General features: G+C 39.3%; 1 protein-coding gene across 1 annotated transcript in view; it reads right to left on the minus strand.

Moving 5' to 3' along the window:
- Positions 1-1,301: 1,301 nt before the first annotated feature.
- SIPA1L1 (signal induced proliferation associated 1 like 1) overlaps positions 1,302-20,980 on the minus strand; it is a 356,976-nt gene continuing 337,297 nt past the window's right edge. The window contains 6 exon segments of the mRNA XM_020986377.2: positions 1,302-3,224; positions 3,227-3,311; positions 3,961-4,045; positions 7,696-7,810; positions 9,026-9,172; positions 16,707-16,953. Coding sequence (XP_020842036.1) covers positions 3,169-3,224; positions 3,227-3,311; positions 3,961-4,045; positions 7,696-7,810; positions 9,026-9,172; positions 16,707-16,953 — 735 coding nt within the window. The 3' untranslated portion in view covers positions 1,302-3,168.

Consider the following 20,980-nt stretch of genomic DNA (forward strand, 5'->3'; position numbering starts at 1 on the left):
TCCAACTCTAAAACTGTAATCCTCTGATTTTCTAGCACACACTATGGGAAAAACACAAAGTATCCTTCTAGAAATGTTATTTAATAGGTCTATAGTATTCTAATTCATGTATGAAGAAAAACACACAACGGATCTTTATTTTTTCTTTTAATACCTCCATATAACTATTCATTCAGCTCATGGTCAAGGATGACGCCTCACTGTTTTGTTTTTTCCTTAGTATACACCTTGGATTTTTTACATCTCAAAGTTGACTATTTTATGTTTGAATCTACCGTCTCCCTATGGAGGAAGCCACGTGAAGCAGTAGAATGAACACTGTATAGCAGATCTGGGCTCTTCTCCTGGTTCAGCTATTAATTAGTAGTGTGTCTCTAGGCAAGTCAAAACTCCTCTGGGAACCACATTCCTCCCCTCTGAGGGGAGGTGGCCTAAATTATATCTCAAGTCCTGTCCCATCCAGACCCTGTTACAGTTCATTATGAGTTTCATGGACTTCATAAGTTACATGCATATTTCATAAAATAATTCCACTCCCAGGACTATCTCCTCCAGAATATCACTTTAGTTGGCATGGCATTGATAACTACAGTGCTGCATACAGAGTACCCCAAAAGTCTTAGCTTTAATAGCTTAAAACTGAGCTAAGACTTTTGGGACACTCTCTACATCTGAGAGTGTTTATCTCTATGTAATCTTCATAGGTTGTCAGAATTCCATGTGGGATGCTATCTTGTGATCCTGTGTAACTCTATGATTCTAGAATTTCTAGGGTTGCTGAGAGGAATAAAGTATAAAAATACAGTCAATTCCCAATTAGCTGCACCACTGGAGGAGAACAGTTATGTGGATAATCCAAAAAATCAATTCTATATGGTTTTGAAATGCATTATGGTTTTTGTTGTTGTTTTGCCGTAGATTAACTTTTCTAATTATATTTTACACAGGCTAATAGCAACATTAATTTGCATGCTCTGAGCATATACCAACTGATGGTGGGGATGAACAATGTGCCAAGTCTCAGGGAATTAAAATTTCCTATGAAAATTTCACATCTGAATAAGCAAGAATTGCTCCATTATAAAAGCACTTTGAAAATACAAAGTGGTATAGAAATGTTAAGTTAAACATAGAAGGTTCATTATGCATTCTCTTAGATACATAATCTAATCATGGATAATGAAACTTTGGTATTATATGATGCTAAAGAAATGTGGTGGAAAAGGAAGTGAAGTAGCAAGATAAATTCTTGTGTCATTTTTCAAAGTTAAGAAAACCTCAAAAAAAACAACGCCAAAAGGTTTTAGAAGAGCCTTTAAAGTCAGTTTTATTGTCTGAATTTTACAAGTAGCCTTTAGAGGCTTCATACAAGAATTCTGTTGCAAAACTCTAATAAATAGTCTGCCCCAAGTCCCAAAACAAAATTTAAAACAAAATAAAGACCAAACTTAGGATAAGCAAGACTTCAGAATGCTTGGATGTTAGCAATATTTCCCATTTACAAATAGTATCAGGCACTGTACAAACCTCCTTCATACAAATCAAAGAGAGTCACAATCTTTACAAAATAACTTGGAAATCTTCCTTTTCCCATAATGCTAGTATTATTAGAAAAGGATTTCATGAGGGGAGAAGGAAATTACAACATGGAGTGAAATTTCAGCTAAAAATTTGAAGAAAGAGAGTATATGGCTTCTCTGGGGGTCGGGTGAGAGAGAAATTATTTTTAAACTGTATGACAGAAAATTTGAAAGATGTAAAAATGATGAACAATTGTTGCAAGGCAATTGCTCAATTACAGGGATGATGACAAATTTTGTGATTATGAAGGCTCAGAGGTAAAGGCTTGGGTTGCTTTCCTCCAGAGGGCTAACCATGGGGCCCACTGTGTCCTGTCAAACCCAAACTGTTTGGGCTTTTTGAACTTAAAAGGTAAATCCATCATTTCTTCAGAGAAACTGCTATGATGGCCTCGACTTGGAAAATCCCACGCTTTGATGTCACATTGGGGAAAAGCCAATTCTAGACATATCATCAAGCATGTAAATATCGTGCATTCAAAAGGTAAGCAACGGCTCTTTACCATTTTATAATTTAATTTTATCGCGATTTTCCTGTGTCCCCTAGCAAAGACTAACACCTAAATCTTTTCTGGGTACTTTTAATCAGCATTAATCAGTCAGCTCTTGGTCTCATGAATCTTTCCCCTTATATTCCACTAAAGAAAACCCATACCGAGGGACCATCACTTTTTGATTACATTAAAGAGAGAGTCTGAAGTTGCTGGGATGGGTCATTCAATGGAGGTGGTGTGAAGGAATTTTAAACAACTTTATGTTTACAGCCAGGAGGGTTATTAGAGGTCAATTCTCGCTTAAGATTTCACTTAAGAAATATATTTGCCCCGTGGAAAGCAGGTGGAAGTGTAGCCACGGGAAACCACAGGTGACAAGTCACACAGTAATGGGGGATGTGGAAAAGATCATGAATAACATGCCCCACCCACGATCTTTAGCCTCTGTTCCTTGGCCTAATCCTGTTGTTCTGGCTAATACAGGGAAAAACAGCATTGACTCATGCATTCGAGAGGAGATACAGCTCCTCATCTCTAGTCACTTCAGCAAAGCAGGTAAGGAACACAGCCCTCCCGTGACCCCAACTCTAACCCCCAATAAACAATCCAAAATCAACATGTCCTAGTTTTCTAGTAATCATCATGTTTGCCAGGAGAGCAGAAAAAGCTTGGATCACCTGGAACAGAAAGGAAAGAGCTGATGAGAAGTAAAGGAGGCAAATGGACTAGGGTCCTTCTAGTCTAGTCTCCATTTTTTTTTATATATTACAGAGAAAGATACTGTGCAAAAAAAATAAAGACATTCACATTTTAGCAGTTAAACTTTTATTTTACTTTTTAAATTTTTTATTTAAATTTTTTTGGTGTGTTTTTGTTTTTCTACAAAAGGCAGACGTTGATGGTTGATCTGCCATTGTTCTGTTTGTGCACTCGCAAAAAAGGGGGTATCTATAAGGAAGGTGGGCAAAGTGCTCTGGAGATGCTTTCAATAGCATGACACGGGGCATTAACGCAGTCTCAGGAGAAAGGAAACATTCCCTCTTGGTCCCTCCTCTCCACACCTTCCCTCCCCCACCTGCATGTTTTATCAGTCTTTAGCTCATATCAATTGTGTTGAAGACCCATTCGGTGAATTTTTTCAGCTTGTCGATGCAGTCTGGGACTCCTCCTGTAAACGCAAGTTGTCTTCCCGAAGATGCTGGACTTCAGCCTGAAGGTGGGCTTTGTCTTCTTTTTCCTGAGAGGTGACAAAGAGGGAGAAAAAGAACCCTCAGAGGGTGACTTTCTACCAAAAGGTAGAAAGTATAGGCTTATACCCAAGAAAGAAACTAGATGTGGGTCACATTGGGCCCCTTATTTTCACATCCACTAGATACCCAGATATATGTCCTAGAGTGCTCAGAATTAAGGAATTCCCAACCTTGATGCTACTGGGTAATATTCATTCTTTCTGGGCAACAATCTTTAGAATTCAGCTTTCAGGAGAAAAAAATCCAGTGTAGAAACACATGAGAACCCATACACATGAGAACAAGTCCCTTTTCCATGTTGTTGTTACATGCCCTCCCACCCTGTTTCTGAGACTCAAAAAAATCTTATGAAAAGAAAAACATCATTTGTGAATTGCATCAAATACTTGTTTTGGTTATACCTCAGGAGATGTGGACTAGGTTGAATAACCGACTGGCAGGTGTCCTGCCCTGAGCATTCATCTAAACCTGCCCCAGGGTATCTAAACTTGGGAGCACTAGGCTACCCTTTCAACCTACAACTAAAATGGAAAAAAAAACCTGACCTTGTACAACAAGAGTGCACTTCAACAATTCTTACTTTGGCCTTGGCACCAGATATAGACTGGAATATTTGCTTTTAGAATAAGTGTTTACCTTCTTCAAATCTTCTTGAAGCATCTTCAGCATTCCTTCCAATTGGTCCACTTTAGAAGCCAGTGTAGGAGAAGAATCTTTACTGCTGGGAATGAGAGGAAAAACAAGACCAGGATCCCAGTTAGTGGGAATTTCTGTGACTTATTTTTTGTATGCGTATTTTACATTTTAAGTTACAAACTGTCTTCCTTCCTCAGTCCCTCCCCACCTTGTACTAGAGAAGGCCATTATTTGACACAGATATATCTATATCTATCGATACATATGTAGATCCATACTACGCATACTTCTCCTTATCAGTTCTTTCTCTGGAGGTGGATAGCATCTTCCTTCATAGGTCCTTTGCAGCTGATTTGAATATTTATAATACTCAGAATAGCTTACTTGCTCACAGTTATTCTTCAAAGATCATTGCTGTTACTGTATACAATATTCTCTTCATTCTGTTCATTTCACTCTTCATTATTTCATGCAAGTCTGTCCATGTTTTTCTAAAATCAACCTGCTCATCACTTCTTACAGCACAATAGTATTTCATCACAGTCATATACTACAACTTTTTTAGCTATTCCCTAATTGATGGGCATCCCCTCAATTTCCAGTTCTTTGCCACCACAAAGAGAGCTGCTATCAAAATTTTAGAACAAACATACAGGTTCTTTTCCTTTTTCCCTGACTGTCTTGGGAGATAGACCTATTAGGGTATACACAATTTTATAACTCTTTGGGCATAATTCCAGTTTGTTCTCCAAAATGGGATCAGTTTACAGTTCCAACAGTAAATTAGCGTCCCAATTTTTCCAAATCCCCCTCTAACATTTGTCATTTTCTCCTTCTACCATTTTAGCCAATCTGATAGATGTGAGATATCTCAAAGTTGTTTACATTTACATTTTGCTAATCAATAATGATTTAGAGCATTTTTATATGACTAGAAACCTTTGATTTCTTTATCCAAAAACTTCCTGTTCATATCCTTTGATCGTTTATCAACTGGGGAGTAACTCAAATTCTTATAAATTTGACAAAGTTCTCTATATATGACATATGAGACCTTTATCTGAGAAACTGTCTATAAATTCTGCCTCCTCCCCAATTTTCTGCCTTCCTTCTGACCTTAGCTACACTTGCTATCAAAATTATCCATTTTACATCTCACAATCTGAGGCTGCCTTTGTAAATGGATTTTCATAATGTCAAATTGCTCAGTGTGGTCAATGTAATATACATTTTTCAGACGGACAACTTCAATAACAGAAGTCATACACATATGTTTTAGCTCCAGTCAATAACAGCCTTTGCTGAGGATACATCTTTGTTTCCAAAGAACAAAGGATGATAAGGAAAAACACACTCTTTGATAACATGAAGGCGAGGCAACACATAAAGGGGGAATTTTCTGACAACGATAATTGCCAAACAACGAAATAATGTCTTAGGAAACTATGGAATCTCTCAGTGCTTTCTTAAGACAGAACAGCTACCCACTTGTGGGCGACGGTTTGGATACAGGCCTGTCTTAAGGCAATGGGGAGAGGCTGTCCAGATTGGTGATTCTTAGAAAATCACCTTCTGCATCCAATTATCTAATCACACCCTAAAAACCAGGCTAAATTTTCTAAAGTATCTTAAAAACAAGTGGCAAGGCCAATCTGAACACAGCCAAAGAAGTCTTTACAGCAATGCCCACCCAGCATTCCTCATTCTGCTTGGTGAAACCAAGGAGAACATGCTTCATCTCTTTTCTAGATGGCAGTTCTTTATTAGGGTGCCTACTCTTTCTATAAATTTCTCATGTGACCTTTGGTCATGTGATTTCTACAAGCCCAAGACTTGTCCATGAGGGAGAAGATACCTAACTCATTTGCCTTTTTGGAGAGAAGTGAGAAGAGGTGTTAGTCAAAGTGCAAATTAGAATTCCAGTCCTAGAGAAGACCATGCAGATACCGGCTTCTAGTTCATTTGTAGCACCATAAAGCAAATACCACAGTAATAAGATATGTAACAAGCTTGCCAAATTAAAGGAATACTATAATAATAATAATAACATTATTATTATTAATAATAATAATATTATTATTATAACGACCATCTCACAAAGAGCCAGGAAAACTGGGCCCTCTGTCACTGTCCTCTGTAAAAACTTATTAGCTAAAAATCTTGCCTGTTCATGTACCACAGGCAGCAAATGAATACAATTTTGCAAAGATACCCCCAATTGCAATGAACAGACTTCTGTTGGCTAAAATGGCATGCGGTATCTTCTAAACTGCTACTAAACTGGTCTGCATTGGAACAGGAGAATGGAAAGTAAGTACCAAGGCTTCAATTCTCTTATCTAATTAACAGGAGAGGCTACAATATGACAGCCACAAGTTCTTTTCCATCCTAAATAAAACAAGCCTAACATTTCCTCATGCACCTTTTCTCAAAGAAAGATGACATCTGAGTTTTCCTCTAGACTTTTCTTTGTCCTCCCTTCACCTCTAAGCTCTCTTGAAGGCCCAACCTGTTGAGTTTTGCTCAAGGCTGAGATGTTCCAATAATGCTACACTGTACCTTTTTTTTTAAAGTAGTCTTTTTTTTAAAGTAAAGTTTTTCATAAGACCATAGAACTGGAAAGAACATGTGGGGTAGGTTTGGTTTTTTTGGATGGTGAAAAAATATTTAATATGAAGAGATACTTAATATGACCACTGTCTTTCAGTAATTGAAGGGATATCATGGGCGATGACATTTGTTGTGCCTGGCTCATGGGGCAGAATTAGGAGCAAAATTCAGAAGGTCAGGAAACAGACTTGAACATGATACAAAGGAAAAGCTTCCTAACAATGAGGGCTTCTCTGAAGTTGAACAGGATGTTTGGTTCTCACTCAATAAAAGTCTTCAAGGAAAGGCTGGCTCACCATCTGTTGAGAATGTTGCGGATGGGATTCTTATTCGGGGACAGGTTGGACCAGTGATAACCATCTACCTCCCAACACAGCACTTCTCACACTGGGGATGTTTACTAAGTGTTATGTGATTGACTCATGGACTTCTCTTTTATAGGAACAGCCTTCAGTACTCAGACTACAGCCAAAAGCCAGGAAACAAGCAGAAAAGACTTCCAAAAAGCACAAAGTCCATGCTCGAGAGCTTCTGTTCTTTGCTTAAAGAAGAACCCCCTCCCAGACTGTTGTAAAGACCACTTTCTTTTGCATTAGACACAACTGTAATAAACTTGAACATCTGGTTTCGTAGTCTATGGCAGATTAGAAACAGCAAATCATAGGGGTAAAGGGAGGAAGGAAGTTAGGGCTAGAGACAGGTACATTGGCATCATCAAGAAGTAACAGCCTGATAATGAAGTGGGTGGAAAAATGATTCTAAAAAGCAGAGATGATAATTCAAAAAAAATAGCAGTGTAATACCACTTAAGTATGGGGCCAAACAGTTCTATATCTCAACAATCCTTCACCATATCATTATATGCTATCCTGTTTAAAAAAGCAAGAAAGTCGGTAAAATATTTTAGGAAGTATTTCATTCAAAATGGTGAAAATTTAAAGACAAAAAGGTTTTGGTCCTTTTGGGTAGGCAATTAAGCTTTATAACAGAGAAAGGCTTTATGTAGAATAATCTCAACCCCTAACAATGCTGCAATATGCAAGGTGTTACATATGTTCCCACCCTTTTAATTGCATGAGGAAAAAAGAGTACACAAAGTAAAACACATGCCCTGTGGAGCCTGACCTTCCGTAGGACTTCATCTGGGCCATGGCTTGGTCCTCTAGATGGTCGCTGTTGGAGGCAGCACTCAGGGGTCGGTGGTTTTCCTCACTAGCAGCAAAGAACGAGGCTCGCTGGACTGGAAAGGAAATGAGAAGCCACTCATTCTTTCCCTTCGGAAATTAAATGAGTCAGGTCCCTGTACACACTAAAAAGCGAACAAATGCTCTTCAGGGGAAAAATACAACACGTGAAATAAATAAAAGGCATGAGGCCTGGTGCCCAGGCTGTCACATCCATACTGTTATTACACGTAAGAAACTTCACTGAATCTACTGTGTCCAGGAGTGGCAAAAATACTACTTACTGTGTTTTATAATAAAATGGGGGCAACTTTGTCATTTGCAAAACATTAAAAATTCCCTTTTCTGTTTAATGAACTACAGCACATGGCAATATGAAGTTCAAGCTTCCAGAAGAGGTCAATTCTTGAGTGGGGGGAACAGGTAGTAACCTGAAGGAGGGCATATGTTCAATATTTTCAAATCAGCTGGAGTCAGTGAAACTAGAGTTAATTAGCCATTAGGGGTTCCTGTCTACTTATTGATATCACTCCATAAGAAAATTGGTATCAAAAGACTCAAATGGCAGTTAAAAATTGATCCTTCCTCAACTAAAAACATCCACATTTAAAATCTCAGTCAATAGGAGAAATCAAAACCCTCTAATCAAGACAAAATTGGTCTTCCCCACATGTGTAAAGAGGAAGGACCAACAATCTGGGGTTTGCTTTAGCTCAGCAAACATGAAAAAAGTAGTGGGGATTAGTCGGCTGACCACTGACCAGTCACCTGGTCAGTATTAAAATGAGCAAGAGGAAGATATAAAGTGACCCAAGTGACTGTGCATACAGGAAGGAGGAGGAAGGGCACAGGAGGGCCGCAGCCCATTGGTGGCTGGACCCAGAGGCTGGGAAAGACAAGAGGTCCTAAATTATCCTCCAAGATATTTTAGCCATGTTGTGGGAATGTCTTCACAGCGTAGTGAGTGTTCATCTCTGGATTACATTCTTTGCAGCTAACTGACCACTGGTATTCTGCCACACCCCTCCTTTCTTAGTATGACAGATGGGAGACTCAGCAAGACAGCCTTGTCATAGATTTACATTCGTGAAAAGCACTTCATTATACTGGAGGATGTCCAGAAAATGTGTCTGTTCTTGTTACGTCACTGAGAATTAGCATTAAACAATCTAGTTGACCCTGAGTTCAAACATCGTTATGCTTTTGTGATGTCTCTTTCAGCAGAATACCCAAGGGAATACGGGTTCTTTCTAAGGGGTCAGTACACTTACCCTCAAAAGCTTTGGCAGCATCTACCAAGTTTGACCAATCCAGGTCAGAAGCAGAGTCTGGCAGGGGCATGAGACCCGGGTCAGCCATAGGCTGCCTTCTTGGCTCCTGGATGTCGGTGAGGGAGCTGTCTGAGGCTGAAAATTCTCCTGCAAGGAATAAGTGACATTCATAAGAAAATAATGAAGTATTCATGTTCACTACCTTCAATCAGGAGAAAAACAGCTCACTGTTAACCACTATCGGCCAGGCACCGGGAATGAGAATTAATTCTTTCCTTATTCACGTTCAGGTACTTTCTTTTACAAGGAACTATGATTTGGTGCTTTTATGATTAAAGAGATGGACAGACAGTCCTTCCACAAGTACATATTGCAACCCCTCTATGCCTTCACTGTCTGTGCAGTTTTTATCCAAGTTTTCCCATAAATTCTCCTGCAGATGGTCTGTTCAACAGACTGAGGGCCAAAGAAAATGCTCCAAATTCTGACCACATTTTTTTTTTTTGACTACGGCATAAACTGTGGAAAAGTTACTTTTGATCCAAGGCATATTATTTAAAACCAGAGGACTGAAGCAATCTCTTGCCCAAACCCTTTGGCCTGGGACAGTTTCAGGTTTTTAAAATCCTGGAGAAGAACTCAATTCTATCAGGGAAGCCTGAAGTGATGGATCACATGCAGTCAGTGATTGACTGATCTTCGCTGGAGCCAAGCCAGGGGGAACTTGTTCTGATACGTTCCAAAGGAGCAAAGGGGTTCACACTGGCCTGGCCTCTTCAGGTCTCCTCTGAAATGAATGAAAAAACCCTGTGATCTTGAATCTGACCAACTCCAGGGTCCCCTTGTTTGTATTTCCCTTTCTATTTTGGAGAGGAGGAGACCGAGTGTCAAGTAGATAACAGACTTGCTTTCTGCAATGCAAGGTGCACTCCCAGGTAGAACTGCATGCCTTCTCAGAATCCTTCCAACTCTAAGATTCCACAGTTCCCACAAATCCATCTTTCACAGTGCAGCCAGAATAATCCTATTGACCAGAACTGGTCATGTCACCACCATGCTGAACAATCTTCAATGGTTCTTTACTACCTACCAAATAAAGCCTGAACTCCTTTGCGCTTGGTGCCTTTCACCCCACCTTCCAGCCACTCATATTACTCCCCTCCCCAACACTTTGCTGGAGACAAAGCTAACCACTCTGCCTTACAGTTAAGCACTGCGGCCACCCATGTTAGTGCCTGAGCTCCATCTGTTCACTATGTCTGGAATGTTGTCCTCCTCCTCTTCCCACCCAACCTTCCCACCCCAACTTAGTGAATTCCCAGACAGCTTTTAAAAAGCAACTCACGTGTCGTCTCTTTCCCTAATTGTCCCTAGTGGTAATAACCTTCCTCTTTGGACCACACCTAATATTTTGTTGTATAACTGTAATACTTATCATTTAAATTGTATATTATGGCTATGTTCTCATATTTCCCTCCCACAGAAACTATGTTGTATCTAAATTTTGCATCCTCCTCAGTTCAGTGCCTAACATAGTTGTCTGCAGTGTCTATTTAAAGTATCTGCTTGGATAATAAAGCATGGGCAGGGGAATGACAGGCTATAGGTGTGGAAAGAGGGTGACCTTTCCAAAAACAGTGAATCTGTTGACTTCTGATTAATTTTAAATTGCATTTAATGATCACCAGGAAGGGTTGTATTGGGGAGAGAGGAAAGAAGGGGTATAATTGGGAATGATGAGATGTAAAAAGAAGAGAATATTACTGAGAACATTTTAATTAAAATTTTTGCTGAATGAATGTGACAACTGCAATGTTACACAAATCCTAGAAGTTCTTAAATCTCTATTTATATTGCCCCAGATCTGACTCATCCAGGAGGGCACCAAAGCTAATGCCATAATGACTGCTGGGACAAAGACATCTAGGAACCTAATTATGTCTATTCAGTGGCCAGTCAGCCCACATCATCCTGGTTTGTTGCAGGAAGCAGAAAATTCTAGAGCGGTCTAGGAACTACCAACTGGACAGAACCCTTTGGTGAGAAAAACACTTATTTGGATGAACTTGTGGTCAAAATGTCACTACTCCCTTCAGTAGGCACTGAAGTGAGAAGGATGCAAAATTTAGGTAAGACAGAGTCCCTGTCTTCATAAAGTCTTTACAGAGATTGCAACCCATCCACCCTTTTTATCTTGTACAACAGTTTGTGTTTCCTTGTAACTCCTTCAAAGGAGGGCCACTCAACTCCTGGAATTCTTCCATTCAAGTTCCAAGGATCCTCTTCCTCTTGTTACTTAGCTGACATACCTTCGGTAATGCCTCTAATGATATTTTCTTCTGTTGCTGCACAATTCTTTGATGACGATAATGATGTTTGTATGTTCCAGCATACTCATGTCTGCCATAAGCACTAATTCTTGGGACATATAGCAGTGATTCAGAGCCACACACAATCACTAGAAGAATATTAATGTTAAAAAGATGGATCCTTGTTGGAGAGACAAGCTTGGGGTCATCAAAAGCAGTGCAGAGTTTCCTCCCAAAAGAGATCCAGACCTACTGAATCAAATACTTTTTCTAATCGTCAAAAACCAATATGCATAGTTAATTGTGTGACTGTGATGATATGGCCTCCTTTTGTTGTTTGGTCATTTTTCAGTCACATCCGACTCTTCATGACCCCATTGGGGTTTCATAGCAAAGTGGTTTGCCATTTCCTTCTCTAGCTAGAGACAGATGAGGAAACTGAGGCAAACAGGGTTAAGTGACTTGCCCAGGGTCACAAAACCACAAAGTGTCTGATTTTAACTCAGGAATATGAATGTTCCTGACTCCAAGCTCTGCACTCTATCTATTACACCACCTCACTGCCTCTATATGGACTACAACAGAATATAATTTGTGAAAGATGGACTTTCTTCTCATACTTTCATCAAGGACCTTGACATGAGTTGATTGTTTTCATAAATATTTTATAGAAACAAAAATGAAGAAATGGGTTGGTTTTACACACACACACACACACACACATACATATATATATATATATATATATATATATATATATATATATATATATATATATATACCTGGCATTTATATAGCATTTTGAGGTTTGCAAAAAGCACTTAAAAATATTATCTCATTTGATCTGCACAATAACCCTGGAAGGTAGATAATATTATTATCCTCATTTTACAGATGAGGAAAGTGAGGCAGGGGTTAAGTGACTTGCCCCGGATCATCCCTCTAGTGTCTGAGGCATGATTTGAACTCAGGTCTTCCTGCCTCCACGTTGAGTACTTCATCCTCTGTGCCACCTAGTTGTTGAATTCTCTTTCCATCTTTGTTTTCTTTGGTGACATCTCTAACTCTTCTTTTAATACATCAGGAAATGTGAGGCTAAGAGTCCAAATGTGGTAGTTCTCATGTTGTTGATAGAGAAAAGAGTTTGTGACAAACTTAGAAATGAAAAAACTCTTGCATTTTTCTATGTTGTCCCGTTCCTGCTTTCATCCTTAGATGCCCTCCCAATGATTGCGTCTCTCATCAAACTAAATGCATGCATGCAAGACTTCTCATCTTATCAGCCATACTGGTCATAATTTTAAACCACCCTCCATTTTGTAAAATTTTATAAACAAATTTATATTTTAGATCGGTGTTGCTTATGCACCAGCGTTGATTCTGAATTGGTGGCCAAGTGACGAGAATAAAATCTTTAATTCATTAAGCAACAGAAGAAATTCTATCCTATTCTGACCTACAACCCTTTGTCTAGAAACAAAGATCCATTCTTTCTGTTCCTAACACTGCTAATACAACAGCAACAATATGTACAGGAGAAGATGTTCTAAGAAGTCACTGCAAGTAGGAACTGGAGGTGAGAAAAGTGAGAGGCTATTTCCCTTTATGGATTTTCCTTTAGTAGGAGAAAAAAATAAAAGAGGATGAATCATAAAAAGGGGATAGCTAGGTTTTAAATTTTTTCATATGAATATGGAAAAGAACTGACCATGACTTACAGGCCACTAGCCTTTATTTTTCCTTTCAAAAGTTATGTCAATAACTCTGAACCATCCTTGGGTTGAATCTGAAGCCATACATTTAGAATCCAAAATGACACAATGTCATTTTATAAATACTCAGCCATTGTCAAAACCACTGAAAGAAGCCAAATGAAGCTTCAAACGAACACATTTCCACAGCTATATTTTCTAGGGGGGGTTTTGAAGAAGGAGCTCAATTTCCATATTTGAGGGTATGAAATTAGCCACTTTGCTGCATTCAGGGCATGACAGCCAGCACCAAATTATACAGATGGAGAAAACTGAAAAAGAGGGCTAGTAAGGGTCATCTGAAACTATGGCTCTTGAAATGTTAGTTCCTGAAATAGGGCACATGCAAGGGCAGGGTATGCAGTTCTGGGAGATTAGTCTACAAAATCAGAGCATGTGAGTAAAACAAAAGGCAGGAAAAATGACCAGAGGAAATCTATGAGCATCTCTAGAAATACCTGTTTACAAGGAGTTAAAATGTTTTGCCAATTAAGATAAGCTGGTACAACAGAATATATTTAGCAGTTGTTTTCCTTTTCAAAGTATGCAAAGAACTACTTTGAAGTGCAGCTGCTAGTTATTAATGTGCTTAAAATTAGCAGAATTATGAGCACATGGAAATCAACAAATACTGGGAGATTTTAAATACTCAGTTCTATTTAAACTGGCTCTCACCAAAGGCAAGTAGGTAGACGAGACATTTTTGTGCACCACTCAGAATTATCTCCAGGGGCCCAATTTCAGATGCTCCTGAAAAGGAAATAAACGCTACCCTTTCTACACATATCCGTCCCCTTCCCCTCAAAAATAGTTTAGTGATATTCATAGCCAAGTAGGCATTGGGCTACATAATTAGAGTTGGTCAAGGTCTAACTTGATTCGGGAACATGCACTGAAGAAATAAGCCTTTCTGATCCCTTGCCCACCTCCCCCCAACAATTCTTAGGACCTTTTTCTGTCCTGAAATTATTTTTCACTACTTTGAATATATTTACTTGTGTACATGCTGTATCCCCCTCGGACAGGGGTTCTTAACTTGAGGTATGAGAATGGTTTTTTTAAAAAATATTTTAAAATATGTTTTTGAAGTATTCAAGTTTTTTTATATTTTTAATATTTAAAACTTGTTTAGAATGTTTTAAAATGTTCAACATAACTTCTATTATAAATTTGTGTATTTTACTTTATATATTTAAAAACATTTTTCTGAGAAGGGGTCCACGGCACAAAACAGGGTAAGCACTTTTGGCCCTGGCCAAACACAGGCTCTTTGAGGGTAAGACCTGTTTAGTTTTTGTGTGTTCAACCTACGTGCCTTGCACACAACGAGTACTTCACAGATGTTGGTTGAATCTAGTTAAAATAACCAATTGTGCTACTGTTTGCCACTAGAAAAGAAAACTCAAAAGCAGAGGGCAAAGGAAGGAACCAGGACAGCATGGCCCTTCCCCTTTGGCCTGGAGAAGGCACAGAAGCCAGACTTGGTTCATTAACCTCTCGACTTGAACAGCCCTTCAAAGTGGTGATCAAATATCAGCACGATTCCCAGTGTCAGCAGCCGGGGGGGGGGGGGGAAATCATGCACAGCCAGAAAGACTGGGCATTTTTTCTCTTCAGAAATGATGCAGGGCCATGCAGACTTGATTCAGTCCCTGTGGTTTTACCATCAGGCTCTCTCTGTTTGACACTGATCATGAGGAAACAGCTCAGCATGTGAATAGTTCTGGATTTGCTGCGCCTGCCTCTTACTCTGAAGTTACTGTGAAGCCAACTGATTTAATATTTATTAAGTATGAACTGTGTGTGTGTGAGGTGTGACACAGCCCACACTGAATAAATCATTCCTCCCCTCTGGGAATTCATGGTCTAAAGAAACAGGAAATATATACTTTTTCCCCCCAAGAAGAAGAGGATGGAAGAAAAGGAATAAGAAGATAATAGCAGCTCACAATTCTATAGTTCTAAAAGGCTTACAAAGTATTTTCCTCCCAGTAGCACTGCGGGAAGGGCAGTGTAAGTATTACTATTTCCATTTTACAGATGAGGATCTTGAGAATATAAAGGACTTTTCCATGCGCACATGGCTAGTTATGAAAAAGCCAAAATTCAAACCATGGTCTTCTGACCCCAAATGCAGTATACAATCTCTGCACCTCCATTCTCTAGAAGGTGAAAGTTAGAGGAGCAAATAAGTTGGAGGACATTTCCCAAAGAAGATGGTGAACTGGGGATGAGGGAAAGAATGCACCATGCTACATGTACAACTGGAAACCATTTAGAGGCCAGTGGTATGGGACAGAGTACAACGGTGGATACAATGGTGTAAAATAATGTCAACATCAGAGAGCACAAAGGATGGGAACAAGGTTTACATGGCAACTAATTTACAAGTTCCCCTAAAACAGGGCATGTCTATTGTCTCCCTATATAGTACAATAAACATTAATAAATCCTTTAATTCATGATGATGTGATTACTGCCAACGTAGGTAGTTCCAAAGGTATAGGGAGATGAGAGAAGCACCCAAAGACAAGCATGAAATTGGAGAAGTCATCATAATAACAGGAATGGTCTAAACATGAAGAAAGCAGTATCAGAAGAGTTTAGGAATGCTTTACTACTGAAAAACAAGTTTATTGCAGAGGAATGGGGCCTTGCCCTAGGCAAAGAATAGGACAGAGGTAATGGGGTAAAGTGAATGAATCTGGAGATGGATGTAAATAAAGGAGAAGACCCCAGCAGGGAACAATACTGTCAAAAAGCAGAAGGGAAGCACAGAGGCAGCGATCAGTCTGGGAGAATGAGAAAGTACAGCAGTTCAAAAGGATGTAAAAAAAAATCCAGTGGTATTCACACGTAAGAATAAAGGGAGGAAGGGTATTAGGTATATGGGTCAGTGTTAGCTAATGCAGAAAACTGTTTCAAAGTTCACAGACCCACCCCAATCTAGCACAATCTACTGAACTTACTAAGGACTTTATAAGTGTTTCCTGGATCTTCAGACAGTGGTTTACACTGATGGTCCATCACATACAGCCCTTTCTGAGAAAAAAAAATACCCTGAATTGAAATCTGGGTCGGGGAGTAAGTAGTCCTATTGGCAAGTGAAAGGGAAGCCTCCTTCTACTCTATGCTCCCATATTATAGTGCCAAACAATACGGGGATCCAGCCAGGCACAGCACATGTAATCTAGACTAAGAAAAAAGTCAAGGACACACTTACAGAGGTATATCATGATCATAAGGACTGCTCGGAAACATTCAAATGATAGTCAACTTCATTAGTGATATCATTACTATTACTACTACTATCATTGTCTAGAACAGAAACAGAAAGATATCAGCTAGACAGGAATCCCTTCTCTCTTCTCAATCCCATTGTTAGACACTGCATCGGTTCTTCTACTAGAGACTATGGATAATGTAGCTAGCACCATGCAAGGAAAAGACTAGTACAGAGGCATGAATGGCATCACATCACTGCATCAGGGGAGGGAAAGATGTTTTTTGTAGTTGTCATTTTTTTCCTTTTCTAAATTTTTTTTGAGTTAAAAATCAGGCCACCTGTTGCTACACTGGCCATCATTACAAGAGAATTTAACAGCTGGAAAACCCACTTACCATGTAATGATTTCATTCCTAATGTATACGATGGCCTCCGCAAAGGTAGAGACTTTGGGAGGGAAGGGTATGTGCTGCTGAAGAGGACATCATTGGGCAAGGCTTGGTCCAAAATAGAGGTCCTTGAGGTGAAGTAGTGCTCTCTTTGACCGCTGTAAATACTTTCATCTGACAACGTTCTGTGTAAGGTCCGTCGTGTGGTAGGAGTGGAAGGGAAAGGAGACTGTGGAGAGGAAAGCCCATGGAACTGCAAAATAATGTCAACATAAGAGAGTAAATCATCTGTTCAGGAGCTAGAATCCATTGATGTTCAGGAAAGAGTATGCAGAGGAACGGAACTTGAGGAAATGGGGGTGGGAGAGGAGAGTAAGATCATTAGACTAGAGACAGCTATGGTTTCTGCATTTTCAAAACAAACCAACATTTCCTGGCTCGAGATCTCAGGAACTATCCCTTATGCATTTCATTATCATCAAACACTGGTGTCTACAAGTGTACTGAAGACACATGGTGGTATGAATGCTCCACACAGAAGCTTGTCAGGCAATCATCCCTTCCTTCTTGCTTCCTCCTGCTACAATGCATTTGCTAGGCATCCAGACTAGTGCTTGCGGTTTATTAGTTTATCAACATTTGTTAAATTAAATTTGTATGGTGGAATATATCACTTCAGTGGCTTGTAGCAGATATATTAAAGGGATGGAGAGCTTCTTCCTGAAGCTCATGGAAACAGGTTTCTTTGTTTAGAAAATAAACACAAGAAAGTTCTGAGAAGGCAGGCTGTTTCAATGGATAATGTTATGGAGAAATTCTTTTAAAAAGGCATGTGTTTCTCTGGCTGGTACCTTTGGCTTTTTTGTGAACAAATCTGAAATTATCTGAACATTGTGTAAAAGCAGGAGATTTCTGTTAAGTTCACTCACTGGTGAGAAATAGAAACTTAACTGCACCTAAATGCAATACAACACAGTATACGCAAGTTGACCCAACAGTTGCCCGTAAGTATCACCCAACCTATGGAAAAGAATAAAAGAATAGAAGCACCAATGGGGAGGAGGTAGTTCAAGGGACTTCCTGTAGGAGGTTACAATAGGATCCTATGACTCACTGGAGGGTTGGCATAATAGTAAAAGGGACAAATTCATAAGTGACTGAATAAACCCAACAATACAAAATTGTGCTTAAGTTCAGTATGTTAAACTGAGTGAAGTCTGAAACATTTGTTTAGAATGGAAGCCAAAAAGGGTAACATGATCTAAGGCCGTCGTATCAGAGGCATGACATCCAGGGTTTAGGAAAGTGATGGTCCCACTGTATTCTGCCCTGGCCAAAATACATCTGAAACACTGTATTTAGCTGCATGGACCAGATAAGCTTCAGCATCCGGAGAATGACCAGGATGATGAAAGGCCTCAAGATAATGTCATAGGAAGTTGGGTTGAAGGAACTGAGACTCTTTATTTAGTTTGAAGAAAGGAAAAATTCATAGGTGACATGCTAGCTGGCTGCCTTCAAGAATCTGAAAGGTTGTTATGGAAGCCCTCGGGAGCAGACTTATTCTGACTGGACCCAAAAAGCACAATTAGAAGCATTGGTCAAAGAGTCAGATTTAGACTCATGTCAAGAAAAGCCTCCTGGCAGACCCATTCAGAAGTGGAAGGTGAAGCCTTGGGAGCTAATGGCTCCTCTTCATTTGTCTATTTACCTTATCATGACATACTACAATCAGCATGCTCATTAAAAGGCTAAACGTAGCACATTTCAGAAAGAGGCTGGAAGATGGAAAGTATGGTTCCTGGAGTACCTGAGTTCACTTAAGTTCCAGGAAGGATCCCGAAAAAGGTGGCAGGATAACACTCCACTTCTTTCTAATACCATTAGGTGATGAACTTGACTGGGCACTGGAGCTGCAGTCGGGAAGACCCAAGAGTTCAAATCCAGCCTCAGACACTAATTACCTATGTGATGCTGGGCAAGTCACTTTACCTCTGCCTTCCTCATTTTCTTCCTCTGTAAAATGGGGATAATAATTGCATCCACCTCCCAGTTGTGAGGATCAAATGAAAAGTTATTTGAAAAAGCTCTTTGCAAACCATAGAGCATTATATAAATGTTAGTTGCCATCATCATCATCATATTCATATCTGTGTTTGTCAAGGCTCTTGAGGGAAACCAGATCATTTGTAGCCAAGAATACCTAAGTAAGTGTGGACAGGCAGGTCAGTCCTGCCCAGAGGAGAGAAACATCAAATGCTATAGAGGACTAACTGAAATGTGAACCACATTTAATTGAAAAGAAAATTACAAAATCCTAGGAATACCGGAATGGGCAGAGATCTTAATCATCATTTGGTCAATTTTCTCATTTTACACAAGGAAACTGAGCTTCAGGTAAGTTAAGTGATTTTCCTGGAGCTCCACAGTAAATGGTAGAATAGGGATGAGCATACAAGCCATCTTACTTCTAGAATCTAGTGATCTTGCCATTACAGGGATGCCTATTACCAAGATAAATATGAAATCATCTACATTTGTATTTAGTGAGTAGCACGGCCATCTTCTCCCACCTTCAAAGTCTATCTTTTCGTTTGTTTGCAGATGTGGCCAATGCTTGAAAAGCCTGCCACTGCTACAATGGCATTGTTCATCACACAGGTGCTCATACCACATCCATCTGCCTGGGTGTTTTTCAGCATTCTACAGCTATGCTACCTCACTTAACCAAAGCTGGCCATAACTGTTTTTCTTAGGACTTCTTCCATCCTCCATTTTTCATATAGACAACTAGACATCTAGCCCAGCAGAGCTTGGATGCTACAATAGCATCAATTCTCTGCCAGCTGCCAGGAGTTTGTTCAAGGTGATGCTGCTATACTGATGAAACTTTCCAAGAAATCAAAACCCATAAACTTAACCCCCTCATCTCCCCAATACTTTTAAATTAGAAATCGCAGTAGAAGTTCCTGCCAGAATAAATTTCATTTTCCTCCAACCTCCAAGAAAAGATATGAAATAATTTATTATTTGGAATATGGCATTTAAATTTTTTAATAAGCCTCTTTGGGTTTTGACAAACACAGTAAGGAGTTGCAAGCACTTGCTTTTGCAAAGGTTGCCAGGGAAACCATTTGTACCCTGGGTGATGAGTCTGAACTGTTAAGGGCTGGCTTATAAAACAGAAATCATGGAAATCAAGAAAGCATACATCTAAAAAGTGATTATGTAAATGTTTATAACAATAAATTATTTCTGATAAAATCTTAAAACAGATTCTGGTCAAATCTTATAACAGCATTTATTCTATGGAAATACTGATGAAGTTTAGGGAATGGAATTTCAGTTTTTGGCTTAAAAAAAAAAGCAACCCCCCCCAATAGGATTAGGGAGATATTAAAGGCATATATTGTGACTACAGTAATTCCCCTTCTATTTTAATCAAGACTGGGAGTATCAATGACAGTTAAGGGAATACTGTAATTTTTATTTTCAACCAATACTAGAAGTTCTTTAAAAGGGCTCACAGGCTTCACCTGTCAAAGGGGTCCAGGACACAACAAAGGTTAATAACCTTTGCTCTAGAGTAAGAAATAAAGTGTACTGAAAAATTTCAGGGTAGGTGGTCACTAGGCTTATTAGCTGTGTGTGACTATAAGCTATTTAGATCTCAGTTTATTCATCAGCAAACTAGAGATAATATTTGTATTACTTATTTCATAGACTTTGTGGGGAAAAGTGATTTCTTAAATCTTCAAGCGTCACATAAGTGTGAATTAATATTATTAGGTTTATTTCCTTTTCTATCAGCCAAAACACAGCATCTAACTATCCAGCTGATAAAACCACAGTTCTCATCTTAGGGAGAGCAGTCATCGTAGAAAGTCTGTGTTAGAATTGAGGGGAAAATATGTATGACCATGAAGATTTCTTTTGTTGTTGTTAGAGGAGGGATCTGAGCAAAATGATATTTGTCAGCCAATAGTATAGATAGAATTGCAGAATCACAGACTCAGAGTTGGAAGAGACTTTGGGAGCAATCTAGATAAAACCTATGGCTGAAGAGGGATTCTCTTTACAACCTGTTTGACAAGTGGTCACCCAGCCTCAGTTCAAAGAACTTTAGGGTCATGGGAGCCCACTACTTCTCCAAGACAGATTGTTCCAATTTTCAATAGATTCAGTTCTTAGGAATTTTTTTTAAAGCACTGAACTTAAATTTGGCTCTTTGAAGCCTCTATCCTTGATTCCTAGTTATACCTGTTGGAAAAAAGGACAGA

This window comes from Phascolarctos cinereus, unplaced genomic scaffold (genome assembly GCF_003287225.1).
Source record: "Phascolarctos cinereus isolate Bilbo 61053 unplaced genomic scaffold, phaCin_HiC Scaffold_3;HRSCAF=262, whole genome shotgun sequence".
Taxonomy (NCBI): Eukaryota; Metazoa; Chordata; class Mammalia; order Diprotodontia; family Phascolarctidae; genus Phascolarctos; species Phascolarctos cinereus.